Below are 27,726 nucleotides of genomic sequence, written 5' to 3' on the forward strand. Positions count from 1 at the left end.
ATATGGCTATTTGCCGACTGAAGATACAATAAACTGCACTTTTGTGAAGGCCGAAAGGTTTATTTAAAGGGACTATAAGGAGTTTAAAAATGTTCACCACAACTGCCTCTAAATCCTGCACTCAAAATGGTGTTACTTCGGGTCCAAAGTGCCGTCATGCACGAGTTTAATATAGAAGGTGCAGTTACATGTATGACCTGAGGTGGCAGTAGTGAGTATAAAATGGCTTGATGATTTCCGCTGCAAATAGTTCCCAAAAGTGCGTGTTGCTTGGCAAAGTTTGTTTTGATTCCAGGCGTTGTGGCTAGGCTAGTAGCATCAAGGCTAGCTACTTATTGCTAGCCTGGCTGCTTAGTTGAAGGTCCATTAATTTCACAAGCGTTTCCCCGACTTCTCTGGCAGGGACGGGGACAGAGATAGTGTCCTCTACTACTACGTGCGGAGTGATATGAAAGACCTGTATTACAAGCACGAACTCCATTGGCAGCGGTCATTATTTTTTCAGAGGTCCTCAATTAGAAAATAATGACCGGTAGAACGTTGGAAAATCCCATTCAAGTCAATGGAGCGTTCTACTTGCATTGTGAAGAGAGTATAATAATCAGTTTCATTGAATATAATCGTTAAAATAATTGAACACACAAAACACACATGCCAGAAAGGCTTCAACTCCACATGATATCATCAGCTACATTACATGGCCATAATTGCACAGTGTGTAGAGCAATGTGCAATTAATCAAAGTTTCATTGAGATCGCCATTTCAACTTTGGCCAATCTCATTTTTATTCATGGGGCTTTTAATTGTCAGGTCTGCAGCCAATTCTATAGCAGTAACAGCACCTGAGGCGTTTGGAGTACAATGAAATAGTTGTGGGTGTTAAATGTTTCTGGAGCAGTCAGTTTTTGCATAAGCTGAGATCTTTTTCAGGTCTATCATGTCTGTGTAATCATTAGAGTGAAAGCTACAGTAGATTGATTTGTTGTGCAATGTAGAAAAGAGTAGAGATTGAGCAATAAGATGGATTTCCTTTTGCCGTATCTCACATCCCCATAACGTGCGTTCTCTCTTTGTGTTTCAGACTGATCCATACAGTTGTAGCTCTCACACAGCACACATTGTAGTTGCTGTAACACCGACTCCCTGCCACTTGTATCGTTTATTACTTTCGCGCTCTCCGGGTATCACTAAAATAGACCAACATGAGCTGACAGGGAATAGCGACTTGGCCATAGACTCCTTCATTTCACCCTGAAGCTATTCTAAAAATCCCTCTCAGTGACAGCTTTTATTCCCTTCTTGGCAGTTTTTAACACTCCTAGTTTGCATTTGCTGTGACAGTTTGGATTCACATTATTTTCTATGTACACACAGCTAATGACTTTAGAGTGAGTACAGGAAGTATTCAGAGGCTTCTATTTATTCCTACGTTTTTACGCTGAAGTCAATATACTGTATGTTCTGAGAAAATTGACAGGCTTGTATAGAGGTTGTTTGAGTGAAATTAACCACAGGCGTTAAAGTTTGAGAATCTTCAAAAATAGCACATGGACAGGGTTTAAGTGTTGCATTTATTGTGCCAAAATGAATGTCTTAACCCCCGCCTCAACCAAGTGCGTTTTCTCCAGTTCAGATTAGGGTTGGACGATAAATCGAATTCATTAAGTTAATTCATGCTTTTACAAACAGACGATTTGGAAAATGGCTGAATCGTAAAATCGAGTCCGCCGCTCCATGTCCCTCCAACGTGCGGCCAATTTAGCTGCGTTTTTGTCGCTCCGTAGTGAAATGACACCAGCGGAGAAGCAGCGACTTTCTGATGATCTGCTGCTTCACGAAGTGTTTTAAGAGTACGCGCTGGAGTTTTCTTTCCCACTTTCCTCCAGTCTGCTCCTGTGCCTTCATCTCACTCTGCTCTGAGCGGACCATTTAACTCCGCCCCTTTCCCTTGAGTCTCCATGGAGACGGGTGTCAATCACAGTAGAGGCATGAAGACGATCCTTAGCTTATTAAGAGGTTTTACTTTTGAGAGCAGATAAGGGATATCTAAAACAAAAATACATTTTTTTGGTAATTTTTGTTATATTATCTTAATGGGCCTAATTGTAGCTACATTATGAAATACTAATGAGCAGGACTCAGAGCAGTTTTCTTCCAATGCAGTGTTAATTTTGACAACATATTTTAATTTAGTTTTAGTTTTAGTCTTTTGACTAAAATGTGATTTAATTTTAGTCGAGATTTAGTCGAAAAAATCTTTTCAATTTTAGTCTAGTTTTAGTCGACTAAAATTGCATGTAAATTTAGTCGACTAAATTTAAGACTAATTTAACTTTGCATTTTGCACACTAATTTCGACTTTGCATTTATAATATTCATGATAATCATATTTAATCAGGTCCTCTGCTTCATGGAGCTTCTCCCACATGAACAAAACTCAGAGCTGATCCTTTGGCAGAGGATTTACATGATCTGAGGCTCTTTCAGACGCTCAATAGAAGTTTGTATGATTTTAGTCTCTCCCTTTCCCCTTTCATTGTCTTATTTTAGTCGACTAAAATATCTGGACATTTTAATCATAGTTTTAGTCTCATGAAAAACTTTTAATTTTAGTTTTAGTCCAATTTTAGTCGTCAAAAATATCACTTTGACTAAAATTAAGACTAAATATTTTAGTCGACGAAATTAACACTGTTCCAATGATCAGGAGACTTTTTAAAGTTTATTTCAAATAAAATCGTAATCGTCCAAACTGAAAAATATAGAGTTTTTTTTTTTTTTTGGCCATATCACCCAGCCCTAGTTCAGCTTTACCCAAATCTAAAAGGTTACAGCCTATATGCCAGTGTAACACCTCAATCGAAAGACTTACAAAACCCATCTAAACTGATCTTTTCCCTCGCGTTGTCACTTTGTTTTCATCCCCTTTCTATTGTTTTGACTTTTTTTCTGTTTGTCACATTTTTTTGGTCACGTTTTTGTCGCTCTTTTGTTACATTTTGGTCCTTGTTTGTAGGTAAATACTATATCGACTTATCATTATGGTACATTTTAGGGCTCGATATTTATCGTCGGTACATTTATTTGCATTTTCTTCCATTATTTCTTTGAAAAACAGAGATTTTTCACTGAAGCAAATTGAGTTTCAATATATTTCAGGTTTATTGCAGCTTGTGGTATTTTAGGATATGATGATGCACTTTTAGAACAAAGGTTTACTGTCATTTTCATGCCTGAGAGTTGACAGTATCTAGTATCGTTAGAGTCAACAATATCATTTATCGCGATACTTTCCTGCCTCAATATATCGACCTTCACATTTGTTATCGTGACAGGCCTACTTGTTGCTATTTTGAACCTTTTTTTCAAGAAGCTTTTAGATTTGGGTAAAGCCAAACTGGGGGAAACATGCTCGGTTCAGGCGAGGGTTAAGAGGTTAAAGCTTTCAAATGGATTCAGGCATCAAATCGAAATTCTAGAAAAACATTCTTTTTCTGCTGAAATGTTGCATTTGTCCAATTTTTTGGGGTTTGGGAATCTTAAGATCTGAAATATATTGTTTTTTTTGTAAAATGCCAATTAAAAGCATTAAATTTAACATGTTGCTATCAGTATAAACCCTGAACTATAATTAAGAGCAGTGAAATGGCTCTGCAGTGTTTTTTGCAGTTATGTGTATATTTTTAGTATTAGACGGCCCCATGTTAAATAATTAACAGTGTTCTGGTTTTACTGTGCAGAGCAGGATATGAAGCCGGTGCTGTGAGAGGAATGTTCATATGACTCGGGCTTTATCTGCTCCACACACGCGGTATCTGTGCGGCTGCAGCTCTGACCTTCAGCCCTGCAGATGTAACAGCAGACAGTGAGCTTATGAAAAGAAGCTCCCATTCACTGCTCTATGAGACCTGTGTTTGTGCCTCTGACAGCCCCCTGATAATGCGGAAGACCTCTTCAACACAGAGGGGCTTTTTAAAATTGTTTTTTCGACCCGCGGGCATTATTAGACAGGACAGGACGGTGTGAGAGAGTGAGGCGTTTCAGGAACTACTGAAACTGAGTTAAATGTGCATATTGTTTATGAAGAGACTGAATGAGCCGCTGGTGTTTTCAGACTTCATCTTTGTTATTGTCGTGTTTCTGGTCAGAAGGATTTTACCGCAGTTTTAGATTCACAGACGTCATCAAGAGCTCGCGGTAAATATGACTTACACCTGAACCGAGCACATTCTGTCCTCTTTGGCTTTACCCAAATCTGAACGTTTTTGGAAAAAGTGTCAAAATAGCAAAACAACAAAAGTCACAAAAAAGAGATGAAAAAGAAGTGGAAAAAGTGTCAAAAAAGAGGTAAGAAAGAGATGAAAAGTGATTAAAAAGAGATGAAAAGTGATAAAAAAGAGATGAAAAGTGATAAAAAAGAGATGAAAAGTGATTAAAAAAAGAGACGCAAAAGTGACAAAAAAAGAGATGAAAAGTGACAAAAAAGAGGTAAAAAAGAGATGAAAAGTGATTAAAAAAAAGAGATGCAAAGGTGACAGAAAAAGTGACAAAAAGAGGTAAAAAAGAGATGAAAAGTGATAAAAAAAAAGAGATGAAAAGTGATTTAAAAAAGAGATGCAAAAGTGGCCAAAAAAGAGATGAAAAGTGACTAAAAAAAGAGGGGAAAAAAGAGATGAAAAGTGATTAAAAAAAGAGATGCAAAAGTGACAAAAAAAGAGATGAAAAAGTGACAAAAAAGAGATGAAAAGTGATTAAAAAAAGAGATGAAAAAGTGACAAAAAAGAGATGAAAAATAAGTGAAAAAGTGACAAAAAAGAGATGAAAATTTGACAAATAAAGCCACAGAAGAGTAACTGAAAACACAAACACACACACATAATGTGTGACGAAAACGCAACAAAGAGGCAAAGAAAAAAAAAAAGTCATAAACATTGCGAGGAAAAAGATTTGTTGAGATAGGTTTTGTGGGTCTTAGCTTTCAAATGAGGCGTTACTATGGCCTATAGGCTGTAACCTTTTAGATTTGGGTAAAGCTGAACCAGAGAAAATGCACTTTTTAAAGATGCAAGTTAGCCATTTTATACTCACTACTGCCACCTCAGGTCATACGTGTAACTGCAGGTTCTATATTAAGCTCGTGCATGACGGCACTTCGGACCCAAAGTAACAAGTTTTTAAGTGACAGTGCAGGATTTTAGAGGCAGTTGTGATGAACAGGTCTGGGCTCTTTCTACACATTAGGACATTGTTTTTAACATGTAGTGGGAGGAAAATACATAATTTTAACATTTTTAAACTCCCTTTTTAGTCCCTTTAAGGCGGGGGTTAAGAGGTTAAATTAAACCACAATACAAAATATTTACGTTTGATCATGTTAGAAATGTTGTCGAAAGGACTTGATTAAAATGTAATGAAGTTAAGTTTGGTGATATTACCTCAAATTGTCTGTAAAAATCATGTGTCTGTTGATATTGTTAAACGTATTGTCCTGTTGTCACCATTGTGCATTAGTTTTATTATTTTAACCAAACATTAAGATTATATTCCAGTAATCAGGACTTCATGTTTTTCACTCACAGGACACGGTGGCTTCAAAGTTACTGACAGATGCGTGTTTTCATCTTTTAATCTGCTGGACATTTGTTTTTATGTATTTATCTGCTTACAATTAAATCTTCTGTCTGTTCCTGATGAATTAGGTCCATAAACACAAAATACATCAACACAGAACTAGGAATAACGCACGCACTGTTAGAATCCAGGGACAGGACAGGCATAAAAAAACCAAACAAAGCGAAACAAATGAGAAATCAATATCAATATGCGGCTTCTTTGCTTGTGCTAATGTTACGAGAAAAGGTTTTAGGGACCCTTTATTGTTCCCGTAGTAAAAGCTCGGTTCATGGTCAGGAGAAACGAAGACTTTCTTGCTGTGAGAAACGATCAATGGTGCCACCGTACAGTTGACTAAGTTTAAAGTTGTTTTTTCCATAACGCACGGCTTACCCGGCGGGTTCATTACACATGGCGAGTCACAGATTTGAAGTTGTTACATTGAGATAAAAAAAGAACCAGAGAAGTTGTAGTAAAATACTGGGTCCACGGCTTAATTGGGGTTAAAAAGAGCATCGTGGCCCAACGAGCTGTAAATCAATGTGCGTCTCGATCACACAGTATTATTCTCAATCCAATGAGGTGATTAAAGTTCTTCTCACTTATTCGGAGTTGATATTCCAAAATATCTCAGGACCATATGGTTTCAAAATTAATGAGGCAAGCGCATGATTTATATTGTTGGATAGAGATGGATAAAAGTTACTGTCAGGTTTACACATCTGTTTTTTCACCTCCACTGCCTGAAATAATTAAACTTATCTGAGGACACGGTGTCTGTACATAATATATTTTCATTTGGCGAGGCGCTTCTTCTTTGTGTTTTCCATTCCGCCGCCTTAACTCCCGTCCTGTTGTTTTCTGTAGGTGGGAACATGTGTTGCAGCAGATGCGAACCCCGCGGCCGGCATCACGTGGCAGAAGAACGGGCAGCCCTTGGTCGCCGACGATAAAGGTAGATTTGCGCCTTTTCCCTCCGGTGGGGGCCGCGCCGCCATTTCTCACCTCCTGACAGCCAAAACAGGAAAAACAAAACCCCTCATCGTATATCATATTTATCCACCACGCCAGCTTATCGGCCCGTCCCCCGAGGGATTGAAGTGCAGTAAGATGATACTGCGTTTTCATTTGACTAAATCTCGACTTCAGAGAGTAGCAGCTGGAGTAGTAAGCAGAATGTAGGAACAGGCTTACAGCGAACATGATGACAGAGCAGTTGTTGCCTAAGAACACTGTGATGTACAAACTCGGCAAACATCCTCCGGACTGACAAACAGTCATAAAACTCTTTCCTTTCAAGTGAGCAAACAAAGCTCTTAGCACTACTGTGTTCACCCTTCTTTTGTACCACGTTATATTCCAGTAGATAGTGATTGTCAATCTGAATTGCTGGGTTGCAAGTTTCTAAAATATGATGATGTCACCAGACCTAGCGGGCATTGCAGCATTACACTTCCACTAGCTAAAAAGAAAATATATGGATTAAAAAAAAATGTGATTAATATCAGTCACTGGGTCCATGATCTCTCTGTACAAGACCAAATATTTCCTCAAAAACAAAATAAGTTTTTCCTCTATATAATAGTATAGGCCTTTAGAACGCTGTGATGTCACCTGCAACCCATCAATGTGGAGTAATATGAAATGTTGATGCTAAGTCCTAATGACAGATGTATTTAGGCTCCTCCAGGCAACCACAAAACTAAATCTGCCACGAGACGGGTTACTGACTTTATACAAATCAACATAAATTTCACAAGTATCTGATGATGAAACAGTATAAAACAGAAGGGGCTTCTCGTAAATATTTTATTATGAACATACTTTATCTGTGTTGTAGAAATACTAACAAACTTGTAATGGCCTTTGAATTCAATTTGACTTGTTTTTTATTCATCGTACGACTACTGTTTGGGGAGAAAATAAGAAAATGTTACGAGGAATACTTTGTCATTTCTTGATGTTTATCATTAATGTGTTTTCTCAATAAACAAATAAAAAAAGAAATACTTACAAACTTTTACATGAACCTCATTACATAATAACAGAGCCATGTAAACATCTCCCTGGTCCCACAAAACAAGCATTAAAGTGCTTGTCAGCAGTTGAGCAGATGAAACATGACTTCTGTATGATTTGGCCTGAGGCTGGTGTCCGTGTGCTTGTGTAACCGCTCTGATGTCTTTGTTTGTAGCCGTGATGATTACGACCAGCACGAAGGTGGAGCCGTCCACAGGCCTGTCCACCACCTCGTCCATCCTGCAGTACGTGTCCTCCAAAGGAGACGCAGGCGCCGTCTTCACCTGTGTGTCCACACACGAGCGGGAGAGTGACAAGACCGATGTGGGACCTTTCTCTGTTCACTGTGAGTCAAGCACAGCGCCCCCTGCTGTAGGCGTATACCATAGAGAGGGGCATTATTGAATAATACACAGGCTGATTAAGTAATAGCTGTAGTCAGGTTTTATTTCAGTGCGAGGAGCCGGAGGCAAAGCTACGCTTCAGACATTCAGGGCCATAATCAGCAGTGGACCAAAACCTGTTTGTACAGAATTAGCTAATTATAAAAGTTTTCACAGAAGCAGCTAATTAGCTTGTCACACCTTATTTCTCACACGTTATTACTTCATTTGTGTTTTCTCCTGTAAACACATAACAAGAGGCATAATATTTGCAAATCGTAACATCACTATTATGCTTTTAGAAGTTTTGAATGCAAGTGCTATCACTTCATGCACAATATTCATCTCATGTGAAGATAGAAGGTCAAGGAGCTGAACTGTAAAAAAAAAAAAGGGAAAAAAAGTGTCTTTTTGGTTTCTATTATACTGTTATCTTTCAGCACATAATGTAACTACCTTGTTGCAAACATCCTACTCTGAGCCTCAAGGTTTCTCAAACTAGTATGAAAAAGCACAAAGGAGGATTATTTGGACCACTTTTGATAATGAAAACTTCCCCGACCATATCACTCTTGTGGAAACAAGACTTTTGTTTCATTATTCTTCCTACCACACTCTGTGTCGAAGACTTGGCAGATTGTTGAGCTGCTAGTTTCCTGCAGAGACTGATTTCCTAGTAAGGCTGCAGTAGTGGGAACAAGACCGACTTATTTCAGATGAATAAATCTATTCATCCTGAGAGCGGGTTATTGTATCACTGTTTATTGAAGCGCTGACTGGGTAGTTCAGCTCATAATGGGAGGAAACAATCAATGAAGGGATAACGGAATGGCACAATGCGGTTGTGGTTATGGTATAAACACACCGCATGATTAGAGACAGGTGAACGCAAACTCAGCTAAACCGAAGTAAACAAGAGATCCCACAAAGAGAAGCCTAGCATGCCACCAGGCTTCTCAATACAAAGCTTACTTTAACTACCGGAGTTGTTCAGAAATTCTGTGTGACTGCTGCCTCTTACAGTGAACTGTTTGACCATGAAGATGAATTCCATTATCTTTAGTGTTTGCACCAAAAGCGTCAATGGCAAAACCTTCAAACGCCACAAGGAAGACATTACAGGTTTCGAGGTTTCTTTGGGTGAGATTTTCTTTCATGGCACTGGATACAAGGTTGATTTACCAATTACTTTATATGTCATGTTTAAAAAAAAAGAAAAATCATATGGCCACTATTTACAAGCATGTTTTTAAGAATGCCACAATGGTGCTCTTTCCGCTACATAACCCTGAGATTTCTCCTTAACCACAATCGCGTTCGAAATCTCTGTAGCACAGTTTTCCGAGTGCTATCCAAGGACACGGCTACATAAGATGCTCCGAGCGGGCCGGGCGCTAGTTTATTTCCCCGCGAGCTCAATGTTTACACTGCTTCTAAAATAAAAGCGCAAATAAATCCACTCGCACCGTCAAAATCCCCCTGTAAGGAAAAGTATATTTGTATTCATTACACGTGAAATGGCTGTTTGCTTGGGAGAGGTCTTATTGGGAATATGCCGTGTACATAACAGAACAATGCCTTATGTGTGGCACTTTTATCGAAGCGGGCGCGTAATAACAAAACGCTCAACAATGTGGACTTTTCCCCCCTCGCCGCGCTTCGCTAAAGGATTTGTCCGGATTTGGAGGTTTTTGAGGGTGGAGAGTACCTACTGGGAATTATTTCTTTTTATTGGGGAGGGGGGCGGGTATTCAGATCCTTGAACTTTGAAGAGGAGATGGAGAGAGAGAGAGTCAATAAAAAAGCGCCGGATCTTGAGAGGGGCTCGGTTGCTCAGTGGGGAGTTTCCAATTTGTTAGCTTCAAGGCAACATTTTCAGAGTGCGATATCAAGTCAAGCCGGGTCACTTTGTATAAAGCGTGATGGATGGTTACTTTGCTCGGCTTGTTTCTTGAGCTGACCCCTTTGTGCAGGTGCGGGCTCTTTCTCCAACCCCCCCTCCCTCCCTTCCCTTCCCCTTTTGAATATTCCGTCTCTCTTTCCCCCTAATTGCAGATCCATCGGAGAAAGTTAGCCTTCAAGTCCTGAGCAAGGGGCCGATCGTGGAGGGCGATAACGTGACATTGAAGTGCCACGCCGACGGCAACCCTCCACCCAAAGCTTTCTACTTCCACATCAAGGTCAGTGAGGCGTCCCCGAGTTTGAAATTCAAGAATAATACTGAGCCCATTGTGAATTCTGCCACCGCTTCTCTATTCAGCCTGGCAGCCACTTGTTACGGCTTATCATGCATTTGAATGGGAGAAAAGAAAAGACCCAATTTGGTGGCCATGATGAAATTGACATGTTTTGGAAAGGCTGCAACGCCGTATGGGCCCTGGAATTAAAGCCAATCTCTCTCATTAAATTTAATCGGACTACAATCAAGTGCTTCTGCAAATGACATTCGGGGTTTTTTTCAGGCGCCTCGAACACGAAGTCCTTTTCCCTCATTTTGAAATTAACCGAGTCGAGTAGAGTTGCCAAAATATGTACTTAACTGGGCGAGATGCAAGTTAGCCATTTTGTACTCACTACTGCCACCTCAGGTCATACGTGTAACTTCACTTTCTATATTAAGCTTGTGTATGACAAGTGACGGTGCAGGATTTTAGAGGCAGTTGTGGTGAATATGTCTGCACCTTAGGACATTGTTGAAACATGTAGGGGGAGGAAAATACTTAACTTTAACATTTTTAAACTCTGTATAGTCTCTTTAAGTAAGTGGTCTTTTAAATTTACTCAAGGTACAAGCAAAAAGAAGCCATCCAAATAATTCCTTGAGTAGAGGAGACTTGAAATCCGTTTTTGCCTTCTATTTACCCTCTCCTCCTCTTTCCTCCTCCAGGACCAGAAGACGCTGGTGGAGAATGCCGACACCTACACTTTGACTGCCATCGGCCGGGACGCGGGTGGCGAATACAAATGCTCGCTGGCTGACAATGAGAAAATGGAGGCCTCCGAGAGCATCACCGTCAGCTGTGAGTACTCATGACATATGGAGAGTTTTATCAGGCTGCAGCGCGAGAGAGGAAATAACTACAGAGACACAGCACACCCCTCCAACTGTTGTCCCCCACTCGTCACCCCCCCACCCCCCAGCGAGCAGCCCCCCTCCCCTGTAGGCCGCACTCCATGATAGAAATTTCATAAAGCTACGAGAACAAGAACATTACAGACTGCGGGGTTTAGGTTTCTGTAGTTGCTAAAACTTCCCCACTGCAAAGTGAGTGGAGCCCCAGCAGTGTCTGTTGTGTCAAACTCAAGTTTAATGTTTCCAAACCCATATGGGGCTACGGATTCAAGATATAGGGCCAATTATGCAATGCTTACATTTAACAGTGTGTGAATGGACAGCGGTGGCTGTGCAGCAACATTTCCCCGACAAAGCTTCATGCCTTTGCTTTGTATTTTCAAAAGTAATTACTACAACTGCGCGTACATTTCTGAGAACATTTCACTCCATCTAGAAAGGTTTCTCGAGGCAGTTCTGGGTTATTTAGTTTGGTTGTTGTTAATGAACAAAAGAATGCAACAAGGCACGTTCAATTCTAGCTTTAGAATAAAAATTGTTTGCCAGCCTGGTAATATTTGCTACGGCCACCGGATATAGACGTGGGCATGGGTGGTGATGTTCCAGGGATGGTCAAAATGCTCTGTCCCAGGTGAGCAACAGCTGGAGCCACAGACCTCCATGTCTGTTGAAGGCCGGCCACACTGATCTCATACACCCTCTCTCAAACCACTGCGGCTCTTTATCCAACAGGAGGGTGCCATTATCCACAGAAGAGTGACCCATCTCATTAATGTGCAAATACACTATCCAATCCAGGCCAGAAGATGTTTGGCGGCAATGTTGCTGAAGCTGCTTCTCAAATGGATGTGATGTTTCCCCATTGTGAATCCCTCTAGGGCTGGGTACCGTTAAATGATATCAGTATGGTATCGGAAAAAAACGTTTAGGTACCACCAGTATCGAAAAAATGAAAGTGTTGAAAGCAGGTGCCAAAAAAATATTACATCTTTATATCCAAGTTTTGATGCTGTTGGTCCAGGGACAGCATTAAAGGAAGTGACTTGGTTGTTTCAGCTCAAATACGTTTTTCTCGTTTTCCCCCTCATATTTGCCCATTTTATATTACTAATATTTTCCCCATTTCCCCCCATTTTTCTATTTATTTCTATTTATTCCCATTTTATTCTCTATTTTTGCACAATTTTTCCTTATTTTTGCCACAATTTTGTCCCATTTTCCTCCAAATATTTCTGCCTTTTTTTCCCCCACACATTTCTTGACATTGGAGATGAAATGTTTCTAAATTTGCAGATCTTCCAAACATTATTGCTCAGTTTTCTGGTTCGAGACGACAAATATTTTAGTATAGGTATCGGGAAAAGTATTGGGAAAAGTATCATTCAGGTATCGGTATCAAAAACCTAGTATCGCCATTGAGGAACAATCAGAGATTTTTGGGCTCATCCGGTCAGTAAAAAGACGACAACCTTTGAAGTGTAAGGAGTTCAAATGAGGTACAGCATTCCCAGCAAACTTTAGATTAGACCGATGGCCGTTCCTTCTCTAAGGGTCTTTATAAAGACATGACTGTTTCTTTTGTTTTAAAGAAGACGCCATTGTTCTTGTGCCGTGTCCCTTTGACGTTCCAAATATAAATATGCGGTGTAACAAGCCTCTGTTTTTCACTGTAAATAAAGTCATGCGAGCAGACTAATGGTAATCAAATTTCGACTTCGTAGAGCCCGGCCTGGCAGGGAGTCACAGCGGCGCGCCAGGCAGGAGGGAGGAAGAGAGCTAATTAGAAAATTCAGACACGGAGTGAGCAGAAGTGACAAAGTGTTAGGGTGGGCGATGAAGTTTGGCAAAGTGATAAACCCTATTTTTTTTTTTTCTCCCTTTCTCTCCTCTGTCTCCTCCTCCGCCCTTCCTTCCAGCAGCACTCCCTCAAGTAATTACCCCCCCCTCCTCCCAGGTGTGCGCTTGCGAGGCTTCACTTCAAGTAGGCCGTATGATTGTAATAAAAAATAAGTCTGACACATCCTCCCTCCCCGAGTGTCCCATACGGCACCTAATGCTCTTCACACATCTTAAACAAAGAAGTGCATTTTTTTTTTTCACAGTACCCAACTTTTAAATTGAGTTTGTGGCTGAGCAGAGAAAAACAATAGCTTTCTCAATTGGAAATTGTTTAAGATATTTTAGCGAGTGTGTGTTTGTGTGTTCCCTGTGAGAAAAGTGTTCTTATAGAGATGCAAGCAGACAGGTAGCATCAGCCCGGGCAGGGCGTCTGACGGAACGCGACGAAGCCTTTTAGTCCATGGGCCAGACCAAATATCGGTACCGAAAAGGTGGCAAAGGCTATCATTGATTTTTAAGCAGGTCCATGTCTGAGGTTTATATTTTTGTATGATAGCCTTTTCAGAGTTACAGCTTTATCATAGTTTTCAGCTGTTGAAGTGAACCACCCCCTTGTCAAAAAAGTCGCTTTTGACACTGGTCCATATTTTGGTTGAGGCCATTTCCAGCCCATTAGATACTGATTTACACATTGTATTTGGTATCATTGTAAAGAAGACATTTTCATGTTTCATTTGAGCCCAAATGTACTACTCTGTGACTATTACCATGGTAACCAAAGCTCCTCAAACTCAAACCTGAGGACGTTTTTTCACCATTTTCACAAAAACAGTTTTACTATGTTTAACACTGTTTCTTCAAGGAACATCACAGAGACAAATGTTTGATACTGGGCAACTCTCTAGACTCTGAGGATTCAGGAAATGTATAAAATGTCACTACTTTCTCATCTTAAGGCCTCACAGTGAGCCACGAAGTAAAAGAATGTCCACCTCACATGAGCCTCTCCCATTGAAATAAGCCTATATCTGCCATTCTAAGGTTGGAACAGCTGGTGAGACTTTCTGTCCAGGACAGGCCAATGCAACTTGAAATTACATTTGTGGAGAAGAACAGTTCTGTATTTTCACCAAAAAGTTGTTCATATATTTTATATATTATAGCTATTTATCATATACTATGCCATACACACAATGGCATTCTGTTTCTTTCACTACTATACATAGTCCTGTACATTTGTCTAAAATGTCTCAATAATCCAAGATAATTCCAAAGGTTTGTCTTTGTAGACACCACATGGTTATGAAGCTGAAGCTGAAGCTGAATTGCCATAAACCACACGTTTGAACATCACCCTTTTTTACTGATTAGTAAATTAATAAAGTAAAAAAAATTGTAAGGTCATTTTAGTAAAGTTGTTTTATTTCATTACTAATAAATCAAATATAGTAGTATAAAGATGGTGAGGTGTGAGGTGTTAAAACCAGGACATGAAGAGTCAACACAAAACTACATCTTAGCCTTATCCAGAACTAAATCACAGAGGCAGTCGACTAAGCAAAACAGTCCATATTTTTATTTCTCAGGTGTTGTTCTGTTGGCTTCATCAAACCAGGACCTTCAGCTGCCCTGGGGCGGTTTGCAGCCGACTGTGAAGCGGGATGAGTATCAGCACCTTTAAATCCGAGGCCATGGGTGGCTTCCCCTCTACAGGTCGGTGGAGAGGCCTTGCCTCAAGTGGAGGCGTTCAAGTATCTCAGTGTCGTGTTCACGAGTGAGGGACGGATGGAGCGTGAGATCGATAGACGGATCAGTGCGACATCGGCAGTGATCGTTGTTACTGTGTTTGTTGTGGTGAAGAGGGAGCTGATTTACTGATTGATCTACAGTATGTTCTGCCCTCACCTATGGTCATAAGATCTGGGTAATGACCAAAAGGACAAGATCGCAGATACAGGCGGCTGAAAGGAGTTCCCTCAGTCAACTAAGAGGAGCTTGGAGTAGAGCCGCTGCTTTTCCCATCATAACTTAGCAGATAACAAACCTGTTGATGATTGTGGAGGTTTAAATGTAGAGTTGTGCCCATATCCTGAATTATTCTTCATGCTCTTCAGAATATGCTGGAAACAAATCTTTTGGTGATGGCACTTATTGAGTTGTCATCCTGGACTGTGCCACCTCTGCAGGGTTCAGTATCACCTCAGGCTGACAATAGTTATATCGAGCCCAGTCAAATGCAACTAGAAAACTGTCTCTCAGCTGGCTCCACCTCTGAAACCATTCCTGTTTGGGATAGTCTCTTGTTGCCTCTTGTGCACATTTTATCTCAACACCTCAACAAGTATAGAGTGAAAAAAGAACATGCAAATTGTAGCATGAGAATACTTTATCCAGCACAAGGAATGTATCACAAGAGTCCTTTTGTTGAAATTTGTGTTTTTGAAGATACTTCATATGCTCAGACTGGACTCAACAAGTTGCACATGAATGTTGTATGAGGAGATGAAAAACAGCAAGTATGCAGAGGGAAGTGGTGAGGACAATGCAGAAGAACAAGGGTCTGAGGCCGATTGATTCTAGATTTGGACATGCACAGAGAAGGGATCGAGGTCCAGAAGAAGACAACGAAGTGAAGATTTATGGATATTCCGAACTTTTACAACTGTTTGTGAACTGTAATTCAGATAATGCATTGGAGCCACAGATCGAAGCTGTACGTTATTGTCCCTTTGCATAATTAACCATTTAACCCATCCATCTGCCCCTGGAACATGTCAGGAGCAGTGGACAGCCATGCTCATGTTCAGAATCACCAAGTTAGAGGATTGTCCTCCTGTGCATCTTTTACGTTGATGGAAGAAACCAAAGCACCCCAAAAAAGTCTGTCCAGACACAGACAGAGGATGTAAACTCCACACAAAAACACCTAAATTGAACTTCCTGCTGAGAGGCATGAGAACGATAAGCATTAAGACTAACCACTGAGGGCATGCAATCTCTCCTGCGCATTGGGCCAGATCTTCCACCTGGGGCAAGGACAGCGCTGCTCCAAACAAGACAAGACCCACATTCTTTTCCTAGGTAACATTGTGCTGCCTCATGTTCTTCCTTTAGTATTATGGGCTTCTATAAGCTCTATCAGGTCAAACTAAAAACTTGAGTTAACCACTGTCCGTATCTGAGAGAAAAAGATGAAGCCGGTCCTGCTATGTTTCCAGGTTGTACTCAGCCGTAATTCACCCCGACTCTTACACCACCTTTCTCCCTCGCCCCTTCCCGGTCGCGGAGTCTGGTTGGAAGAACATTGCCATTGGTCACGAGTCGCTATTGTCAACTGTTGCAGGAAAAGCTTGGTTCTTGGATAACCAACTGTCTAACCAACTGCAGTTTGTGTGTCTTCTTGGACATAAAGGTATTCCCTTCCCTTCCCTTTTCTATCAGCATCATGGTTTTTGTACAAGGGGATTCAAGAGTGACTGAATGTCTAGCTGTCACCTCACAGCAAGACGTTCCTGGGTTCGATATCCCAGGCCATGTGGGACCTTTCTGTGTAGAGTTTGCATGTTGTTCTTTTTGTTTCATGTCCCCTGAGTCAATTTTCTGTAGAATCCATTTCTAGTACGGTAGAACACCTTGGTACTTCTAACCTAGCTTTGGACTCAAAATCTAGCGATAGTAAAACCCCTTTTGTCTTTGTCCCGAGGGCTATTCGACTGCACAACTCTCTAGAAGCAAAAGACAATGGTGTCTGCAAGTCGCTAGAGTGTCGCTAGAAATGTTATTCATTTACCAAATACAAATGTAAAATGATGTGGTTTCAGTAGTGAATGAGCGAAAGTGAATGAGACTGTCAGTGAGTGCATTGTGTAGGCTACATAATATGGATATTTTTTTTACAATTTAGGTTAGGATACAGTTTATACACTGCTCACAAAAACTTGGGGCACACTCAAAAAACACAATGTAACTCCAAGTCAGTCAAATTTCTGGGATATCAGACTGTCCAGTTAGGAAGCCACGCTTATTGTGAATCAGTTTCACTTGGTGTTGTGGAAATTAAACAGACACAGGTGGAAATGAGAGGCAATTAGCAAGATCACTCCAAAAGAGGAATGGTTTTGCAGGTGTGACCACAGACCATTTCCCTGTCTTCATCCTTTGGACCGTATTTTTGGAACACTGTTGCATTTGTCCAGTGTTCTCACCACTAGAGGTATCATGAGGAGCATCTACAACCCACAGAAGCTGCTCAGGGAGTGATGCTCATTCAAAATGGCACGTCCATTCGGCTGTGGCAAGAAGGTTTGCTGTGTCTCCCAGTGCAGTGTCCAGAGCATGGAGGAGATACCAGGAGACAGGCCAGTGCACCAGGAGACCTGGGGGGGGGCCCGAGGTCAACAACCCAGCAGCAGGACCGCTATCTGCTCATTTGTGCACGGAGAAACAGGAGAAGCACTGCCCGAGCCCTACAAAATGACCTCCAGAGGGCCACAAATGTGCATGTTGGTCCTCAAACGGTCACAAACCGACTCCATGAGGGTGGTATGAGGGCCCGACGTCCACAAGTTGGGCCGGTGCTTACTGCCCAACACCGTGCAGCCCGATTGGCATTTGCCCGAGAACACAGCGATTGGCAGATTGGCCAATGGTGCCCTGTGCTCTTCACGGATGAGAGCAGGTTCACCCTGAGCACATGTGACAGACGTGACAGAGTCTGGAGACGCCCTGGAGAACGTTCTGCTGATGCAACATCATCCAGCATGACCGGTTTGGTGGTGGGTCAGTGATGGTCTGGGGAGGCATTTCATTGGAGGGCCGCACAGCCCTCCATGTGCTAGCCAGAGGTTCCCTGACTGGCATTGGGGACCGGGATGAAATCCTCAGACCTATTGTAAGACCATCAACGCCACGTCGCACCACAGACTGTCCAGGAGCTGACTGATGCTCTAATCCAGGTCTGGGAGGAGATCCCTCAGGAGGACATCCGTGGTCTCATCAGGAGCATGCCCAGGCGTTGTAGGGAGTGCATTCAGGCACGTGGAGGCCACACACACGACTGAGGATGATACAGACTCCTTTTGAGGAATTTCTACAGAATTTGGATCAACCAGTGACCTGATTTGTCACTTTGATTTTGACTATAATTTTGGATCCAGACCTCCAGGGGCTGAGAATTTGATTTCCATTTATCATTCTTATGTTATTTTTTCTCAACACATTGCCCTACACTATGAATAAAGATTTTCATCCAAAAAATTGAATTGATTGACATCTAGGATGTGTTTTTTGAGTGTGCCCTAAGTTTTTGTGAGCAGTGTATTATACAGAATAATTGTAATTTTTATAAATGTATGTTCAAGTTGCATTGGCCTGTCCTGGACAGAAAGTCTCACCAACTGTTCCAACCTTAGAATAGCAGATATAGGCTTATTTCAATGGGAGAGGCTCATGTGAGGTGGACATTCTTTTACTTCGTGGCTCACTGTGAGGCCTTAGGTTGAGAAAGTACTGACATGTTATACATTTCCTGAATCCTCAGAGTCTAGAGAGTTGCCCAGTATCAAACATTTGTCTCTGTGATGTTCCTTGAAGAAACAGCGTTAAACATAGTAAAACTGTTTTTGTGAAAATGGTGAAAAAACGTCCTCATGTTTGTGTTTGAGGAGCTTTGGTTACCATGGTAATAGTCACAGAGTAGTACATTTGGGTTCAAATGAAACATGAAAATGTCTTCTTTACAATGATACCAAATACAATGTGTAAATCAGTATCTAATGGGCTGGAAATGGCCTCAACCAAAATATGGACCAGTGTCAAAAGCGACTTTTTTGACAAGGGGGTGGTTCACTTCAACAGCTGAAAACTATGATAAAGCTGTAACTCTGAAAAGGCTATCATACAAAAATATAAACCTCAGACATGGACCTGCTTAAAAATCAATGATAGCCTTTGCCACCTTTTCGGTACCGATATGCCAGATTTTGGGGTTTGGCCCATGGACTATTTAGGGCTTGACAGTAACACGAGCCACCACAATTCTACTAGATTTCTGTTTTGGCTTTTCACTTCCATTAGACACTTTTATGTATACATGCATTAACTAAATGAGAACATTCATAGTAGTCCTCAATTTCTGTTGAGCATTTACGACAGTGAGCAATAAAAAATGAAATAAGAGATAAGTGTCTTCTATGGCCGCAGTCTTCAACGTTTATTGGGCCCAAACTGATTTTCATCCAGATGATGTAGTTTACAGTGAAGTTTGTGGTCCTGTTGTGAAGAGCAAGGGTTCCCAATTTTTGGGCTGGAACCCCAAAAATGGACAGGTAAACAACTGGAGACCCCATTGTATAAAGTTAGCTTATGCTACTTTAGGGCAAACATTTTAAAATAAAGTTAATATTTATTTAAACAGTTTGTTTTAATAAATATAAATTGATATTAGTGCATATTTGACCTTGTTAGACCCAGCGGCTGTATGAGTGACTTTCCATCACAGTGGCCTCTACCACGCTCTAGGACCAATTGTTTTGTGGGTTTTATGGTGAGAGGGTCAAAGGTGAAAACCTTCCCAACAATTGACCCTTAGAGATCACTGTGATGGAAAGTAAAGGTGCCTGACCACTCATAGAGCCGCTGGGTCACACAAGGTCAAATACGCACTAATATTAACTTTTTTTCCACATAAAAAGTTGGATATTGCACCTTTAAAGGGACTATACAGTTTAAAATGTAAAAAATATGTATTTTCCTCCCCCTACATGTTCCAGCCATGTCCTAAGGTGTAGAATGAGCCCAGACCTGTTCACCACAACTGCCTCTAAAATCCTGCACTGTCACTCAAAAAGGTGAGACCTGAGGTGGCAGTAGTGAGTATAAAATGACCAACTTGTATCTAGCCCCTTTAAGTATTTGAATGGATTCCACAAATGCTGTTTTATGCTCAAAAATTTACTAAAAACAGAAGCATTTTTGTTTTTACTTCATCTTGAAATCATCTGAAGATTCAAGGCTTCCCAATCCCCACTTTGGGAACCACTGATGTAGAGCATGTACATTTAGGAACAAATAATAATGATAAAAAATCAACAATTATGTCAAATTAATTTTTCATCCTTGAGAATCATAATAGATCTTCTTCTTGGAGAATCATAATAGTTTTATTGCCATTGTTTGAGAACAGGTTCACAAACTAGGATTTTTTCTCGGTTCAATCGTGCAACTTATGAACACTATTACAACATATTCTTGTTTTATTTGACAGATTTCACTCTTTAACCGAAGCCCAACCAGGCTTTTATTATATGAACGTTTACTAGCACAAACTTTGTTAACTTATAACAGGTTAGTAATATTTAGTTGCACAAGAATGCTAATATCAAGGTAACATCTGTCGTCCTGTCCTGCCAAAGTAAACAGGCCCCCTCAGCAGGCCACTTAAACAGCGGCGAATACAAAAGTGCCATCTCCAAACATGAACAAATCTTCAAACACATGCAGACAATTACTCCGCACAGTCGAGGCAATTTACAGTGGCAGACTTGCATTGTGTTTCACCTCTAAAAGCACCTCTTAGACTAAATGGGAAACAAATGAGAAACATCAATATGGATTTTTTAAAAACTAGCTTCAATTCATTACACAAATTAGACGCCATTACCGGCATTTCCTGTTGAAGTTCCCTCGCCTCTGCTGATGAGCGTTTTCACACCGACGTGCAAGCACTTATTGTCGAGTTTGCATTACGGTTAATATAGTACAGCGTTATTAGGGGACAAAAGGAGAGCAGAGGTGATAACAAGCTACCAATTAGTGGAAGCAATTTGTTAATAAAGGCCTACAGAACATAGCTTATTGTTGGAGAATATCTGTGAAAAGCAAGATCTTAAGCCCTCATACATGTGTTTATTATAATTGTTTGATTTTGAAATATTTTGTACCAGCGTCACTTGGACTCTGAAGGGTGTAACAAGCCTCAGATCTGTAGAAGGCATTAATTGTTAGTTTACATTTTCATTTTACTTATTAAGAAGTTAAACCAGGCAAAAACATGAGCTCATTGTATGTATATAACTGGTCCTGTCTGTTGCTTTTACAGGACAGAGCTTCATATCACGACGATTAACTGCAGAAAAATGCCATCTTGATTTTATATTGAATTTAAAGGGGCTCAGTGGAAAACTTGGTGTCAGCCTCCCACTGGTAATTGGTATTACCAACAGGCTGTGTGACATTTCAACTGGGCATCACTGTGCAGCTGTGTCAAAACAAGCTGCTGCCTTAACACTGCCAGCAACAATAGTGCCACTCACACCTCCAGCTCCTTTCGTCCTCCAAAAAAACAGATGTTTACACAAAACACTAAGTGCTGTTTAAAGAGGAACTTTCTGGCAAGACAATACTACAGGCCGTTATTTATCACGCGGAAATTATGGGAGCAGATGTTGAAATGCAAAATAGAAGTAAACAACTAAGTTTTACTTTTTGAATAGCAGGGAATACTCCTTTTAGCGGTGGCTCAGTCGGTAAAGTGTTTGCCCATTTACCCTGTAGGATGATGGTTTAATGCTTGCGCTGAGTGTGTGTGCACACTGCTCTTGGGCAAAACACTTTTTCATTGTTGGTGTACACCAGGGGTAGGCAACGTCAGGCCCGGGGGCCAAATCCGGCCCACAAGCACAGAACCTCTGGCCCTCAAGATGATTTTGAGAAATATTGTTATGCCAATAAGAGATCAAAGACCTGTCAAAGTACTCTGAAATGCGAGAAACAGTATTTAAAAGGTTTCCTGGCAGAACAAACCACTTGGTTATACATAATGTCAAACAGTGATTCTCAACTGCATGGTGGGTCGGGACCCAAAAGTGGATTTCAGAGCCATTTTCAGTAGGTCGCAATCCTAATATTGAACTTTTTTTCAATATTTTCCATCTGAAACGGCATGGAAATATATGTAAAATTACCGTTTTATTTGGGTCGTGGCTTGTCCGCCTAAGGTGACGGTGGGTCCCGAAGCCATACCACTTGAGAACCACTGATGTAAAACATTGGCATTTGCAGAAAAAAAGTTATTAACTTTAGGCTACTATGGTGAGGTTCGGCCATTGGTGTTTGGCAATGATGAAAATCGTCCCTCCACAAAGCAAACTTGCCTACCCCTGGTGTTCACTGTGTGAGTGCCTGCTGAGAGGCTGATGTTTAGGTCATGTATAACTTCATTTAAGGCATATTGGAAACAAAAAGTACAAACCAAAGGGCTGTATATACCAGTAAATGCTGTAGCGTCTTTTACTAGTACTATAACTCTACTCTGTGCTTCTTGTGTCTCAATTTAACAAAGTGTCAGAAATGTTCTACTTTGGCTAGGGATGGGTACTTTTCAAGTATTTTCAGCACCTATATTGCATTAATTATTATAGAACAATAGAATAAAGTTATAATGGTCATACATTATACAGAAGTAACTTTCTTTAGTACTGTCTTCCCGGCATTAAAATAAGATAAGACCTAATATTTAAGAAAAATATTTCAGATGTACCAGTTTTTCAGCACCAAATGTACTTGAACTTCTTTTTTCAGTTCCGTACTTTTAACTTACTCAGCACTAACTTTGGCTTTAAGTTTACATTTACAGTGACTTAATGATTAGTGTAATTTGGGTCAGATTAGGCTAATACAGATTCATATCTCACTGTGTCTTTCTTTTCCCAATTCACTGTTGATTTAATCTTTTCAGAGGATTAAATATTAGCAGCCTTCGCCCTCTATTAGGCCCAGCAAGGACCAGTCTAATCCACTTAATTGACTTTGGCAAAAATCATTTTTGGACCCGCAGTAAACCTCAACCCCTCTGTGCTCTGGGACTATAGATCACCACTTGTGATGAATCATTACTAATTGGATTTGATCCAAATCTATTTTGTTAAATGCACCCCATGAAAATTATTTAGAGCAACAGAAACATAATGTATAATTCTCTGCAGTTGTAAGTCTTTATCGTTTTGGCTTGTTTCTTGTTTCTTGCCTTAATCCATTTGATTCAATTATCTAAAAGTAATTAACACATAATGTACCTCTTGCCTTTGGGCCTGGGTTCCTCTGGGCCTCATGAAGAGAGACTAATGTTCCCACTTAACCCAGAGCTGATGTATAATGGACTCAATTTGACATCACAAGACCCTTCATCAACTTCTATCTGATTTTTAATATTAGAAAGAAGATTGTCATTCAGTGCATAGACATGAGGACAGGCAAGTTTTATCTCTCAGTAGTTTATGCTGCGCCTTGGATTCATTACCCAATACCCTAAATGCGAGAGACAGCTAATAGTGTGTGCTATTCTCGGGGTCAGCCGGGTGCTCCCTGATACATTTGTTCTCCAGTAGCATTATGAACTCCTGATACCTGTGTTCCACAACTGAGTATGTTGTATCGAGCTGAAGTTAGGGAAACAGCAGCACTTGTCTGAGTCTGGAAGGACTGCTGTTTCCCAAAACCCATAAAGCCCGCATGGGAGGAAAAGTCCCACAGTTCCCAAATAAGTGCCTGAGTGCCTTGTGACTGTTGGGCAAACTGGGAAAACTGCCATAAAAGCCTTTCTAATTCCTCCCCACTGGAGTTGTTCTATAAACTACCAGAAGAAACACAGAGCGAAGGAAGCCTATTGGCTGACAGTTTACTTAAATCTATTATTAGGATCCCCACCTTCCAGTCAGCTTGTCCTCCTAGGGTCCTTAGATGAGAACAGATGCCTTTCAACAACAAACTTTACTGCAACACAGTCAATAGTATTATTTTACAGATTGCCGATGGATACTGTATATAAAACATCAGAAGAGACTCACCGTGTCAGCAAACCTGCGCTATAACAATTATCCTGCTTTTATGACAAGATCTTTAGCAAATTAGAAGCGTAACCTCACCCGATAATTTATCATCTAACAGCTAACACGTGGCCTGTGAAGTGGCAGCACAGCTTTGTTGTGAGAGATACCAGAACGAAAGATGAAATGAATGCCGTATATATATACTCACCTCTGCAATATGACTCAGCTAACCCTGCACTTGTAACTTGTTTTGGCAGACCTGGACCTGTCTCTGAATCCCACTGGGAAGGTGGTGAAGACAGTAGGGGACACCTTGTCTGTGAAGATGGAAAAGAGTGCCTCGGGCGAAGCTATCGTGTCATGGAGGAAGGTAATGGGCGGTGAGGTCGGCCGTTGATCAAAGAAGCGAGCTGCGCGCCCAGATAGAAGGAGAGAGGAAATGAAAAAGTTTGAAAGAACAGTGTGATTTGTCTAACTGCCTGTTTACTTTGCTCCTCCAGCCGGTAATCAAAGGCGACTGGGGAAAGTCTGTCATGCTCTTATAGACTGTGAATGGTGGCAATTTTCCCTGAGTAGATGGCAGGGTCATTCCATAGCCTAGCATTTACTCTGCACTATAGGTCTGACAGGGAGTCCATCCTAAACTATAAAAGCCTCAAGGAAGACCGACACAAAAGTATGTTCTCCTCATATGGCTGCACTGAAGAAGAAAAACCCAAAGCTAACCAGCTGCTCCTGCATTAGATCTGCTCCTGCATTGAAACTGCATTAGATGCTTTGGATTTGTATATATATATGGGTTTGCAAAGAAAACATAACAGAAAACCCACACAACCCAGAGAAAAAATTTATGCAGTACTTTTTAAACAGATTTTATGATCCATTTACAGGGGAACCAATTGATTGATTTGAATATTATTCTTAAAATCACGCTGAAGCCTGAAATGCTCCATGTTTTGCCAAATCAACAGGCGAACAACTAAACTCTAATGACGCAGGATTTTGGAGAGTCATCCGCTTTTCTGCCACATTTTACAAACACTAATCGATAATGGGATCGATACGAAAATTTTCACTTTTAGGATTGGCTGTGGGCAAAGTCTCAGATGCTCCTGCTTTCGAGCAGAAAGTAGGAGTGGCTGGCCAGGCAAGTAAATAGAATATATTGTCTGGGTGGGCTATTCTATCTTCACCACAGTGAGAAACTGTCTTGCTGGAGGTCTGTTTTGTCCATAGAGGGTTTTGTATTCCTAAAGCATTTACTCCACTCTGTATATCAGACAGCGAGTCCACCCAAATCTATAGTCTTATTATAAGAGGGAAAGAAGCAGCTGAAAATGTATTCACTAACAATTGAATAAACGTTCACTGCACTAAAAGAAAATATAGAATATGGCTGAAGGCCCGGCTGATTTTATTGAACAAAGTTAGTGGACTATGAATGTTGAGATATTACATTAGATAAGGTGAATGTTGGGTTTGGGTAATTAAAACAGTTTTTGTTAGAGATAAGACTGGAGAAAATGAGAGAAAAATAGAGATTAGATATTGTCATGTTACCGCTCAGAACAGCCTTGTGACCCAGTGGGGATTTGTGCAGCTGGACCAGCGCAAATGGTGCCCTTTAAAAGGGAGGAATTGCTGTAATTACTGTGACAGAGTTGCATTTACAATTAAATGACAGTGTCAGGCCCATTGTGCTGTGGAAAAATACAGACCAGCGTTGTGCCCTCTTCTTCTTTTCAGGACGGGAAGGCTGTGAAGGAGCCCGTTTTCACAAAGCTGACATATTCTGATGCGGGCGTCTACAAATGCGAAGTGACCATGGGAGGCATCACCAGAACTGAGAGCTTTGAGCTGGTCGTGGAGGGTACGGGGATCAGCATTTTTCCTTTAATTTTGTGTTTCACAGAAGACATTTTATCATCAAGAAATCTATTATCACAAAGTGTCAAGTGCATAATGGATGTTCACATTGTGGTTTGAAATGCTCCCACAGGCAGGTCATCTCCATAACAGGCTCTCAACATAGAATGAATGAGTGTAAAACTATTTGGTATTTAAAAAAAATTTCGTTGAGAGTTTAATATCTAAGAAGTAAAGTAGATCATTATAGTAATTGTGGACAAGTAGACCTTTAGGTAGAAATGCTTTCCAAAGAAGTGTAAGGAAAGATATACTGCATCCTTTTCAAGCCATGTCTGTATTTTGCAGTTGTGAATTCAGATGTCTGTCTTCAAAAAAACATTGTGATTCAGAGGTTTGGGAGAAATACGAAGCTGCCTCAAGCCTCGAAACCCAAAAGTTCAATTTTAAAGTTTGTTTTATATACGGGGATTACACAAGCCCTGTCCCCCCACAGCTGTATACATTGTTAGGCGTGCAGTATACAACCCCCACACTGACACCGGCCTCTCTCTCTGCTCTGTTTGCTGCAGGTAAGCCTGTGATCACCGGTCTGACCAAACAGCGCTCGGTGGACGGAAACCACAAAGTTTTGACTTGCGAGGCCCAGGGAGTACCACAGCCCGTCTTCCTGTGGAGCGTCAACGGCTCAAACGTAAGTGCACACGAGGAAGTAAACATTACTGTATATAAGCCACTCTTCTCCTGTCAAAACATGTTCACGATACGCTTAACGATCCAGTATGTGTTGGAAAAAGAACTGTTTAGACCAGTGATTCTGAACTTGTTTTAAGAAGAACCAACTTCAGTGTATCATAAGTCACAACCATATAAAAACAGATTTCAAGCCATGTAAAAAGGTTGTTCATTTTTTAAAGAGATACTTGGAGTAATATTTCACTTCATTCACACAGTTTTGTTTAATCCTGTTGAATTCAGCTGTTTCTTCTTCTACAATGTCAGTGTTTTGTTCTGTACCTCCCTGGATACTTTATCCAACATTATTATATCGGTTCTGAGCCGCTCTGCGCTCAAAGGGGGTCATTTACCAAGCATTTGCTCATGCAAGTCTAGTAGCACGTGGAGAATTGGATCATTGTCTCATTTACATGTCACATTTATAGCCCTACGGTATTACACACATTTCATATGGTAAATTAGGAGCAACATGCTTATGAATAGCTATATTTTATTTTCCAGCCTGCTCTCACTATTTAGCACCTGTCTTGATAAGTGACCCCCAAAGTGTGTTTATCACGCTGTGCTGTCGCTGTAAACCACACCACAATTCGAAACCGAAAGTGAAGTTCAGTTTTTAAGTCTATTTTTAAGCCCCACAAGCATGATACGTTGTAGAAAGTGCTGGGTACATAAATAGAAGTAGCTGTGGTAGCTCTGTGCTATTAAGTATGCACAGTGATGTACAGTAACAGTGTTCTACTCTAGTCTTGTAGTGCTAGTATGAGTATGAGAAGATAAGAAGTTTAAATGATTGCCCTTCCGCTCTTTCGCAAGCATCCATACGCGCTGTCATACTTTGGAGTCCCCCGTGTGTTAGGTCACTCTTGATGCCGCTCGTGGCAAGAGGAAGAAGACACATAACAGCAAACTGCACTGTGAGATTAAAGTGCTCTTTGAGGGTTCTGTCAGAGTTCACTTTACTCTCGCAATTAAAGTGAAGGAGAATTCCTACAGGATATTCTCTCTCACTTTTTGCTCTTCGTTCTGACAGCGCTGTGTACACTGTTTGCTATTGTTTTTACACTGTCTGCTGAGTCTGGAGGCAAATATCATCAACATTTGATAATATCTTTACAAGCATCCCCCGTGCCATTGGCCCAGACACGACTATACTTTACATTGCCAATGAACTTAGTACCGTAAGTGGTAGCATGTGTACAGTGTCGTGCTGTATACTTTGCAGGCTGTGATCAAACAGTGGAGCAGATGAAAGCACAGCAGTGTATGACTGATAAAAGGCTCATCCTAATATTTGTCCAGGGGTAGCAGCAGCCACAGGGGGTCTCATTCTCTCTGGGGAAAGCTGTTTGACTGTGTAGCCTTTCA

At 40.9% G+C, this 27,726-nt stretch overlaps 1 protein-coding gene across 2 annotated transcripts in view; it reads left to right on the forward strand.

The window, feature by feature from the left end:
- Positions 1-27,726, forward strand: part of alcama (activated leukocyte cell adhesion molecule a) — a 178,068-nt gene that overhangs the window by 118,506 nt on the left and 31,836 nt on the right. For both annotated transcript variants that reach the window (XM_079565646.1, XM_079565647.1), the window contains exons 5-11: positions 6,482-6,569; positions 7,809-7,979; positions 10,072-10,196; positions 10,904-11,036; positions 24,012-24,124; positions 25,501-25,624; positions 26,193-26,314. In XM_079565646.1, the coding sequence (XP_079421772.1) occupies positions 6,482-6,569; positions 7,809-7,979; positions 10,072-10,196; positions 10,904-11,036; positions 24,012-24,124; positions 25,501-25,624; positions 26,193-26,314 (876 nt within the window). The remainder of the gene's footprint in view (positions 1-6,481; positions 6,570-7,808; positions 7,980-10,071; positions 10,197-10,903; positions 11,037-24,011; positions 24,125-25,500; positions 25,625-26,192; positions 26,315-27,726) is intronic.

Source organism: Gobius niger, assembly GCF_951799975.1.
Source record: "Gobius niger genome assembly, chromosome: 11".
Taxonomy (NCBI): Eukaryota; Metazoa; Chordata; class Actinopteri; order Gobiiformes; family Gobiidae; genus Gobius; species Gobius niger.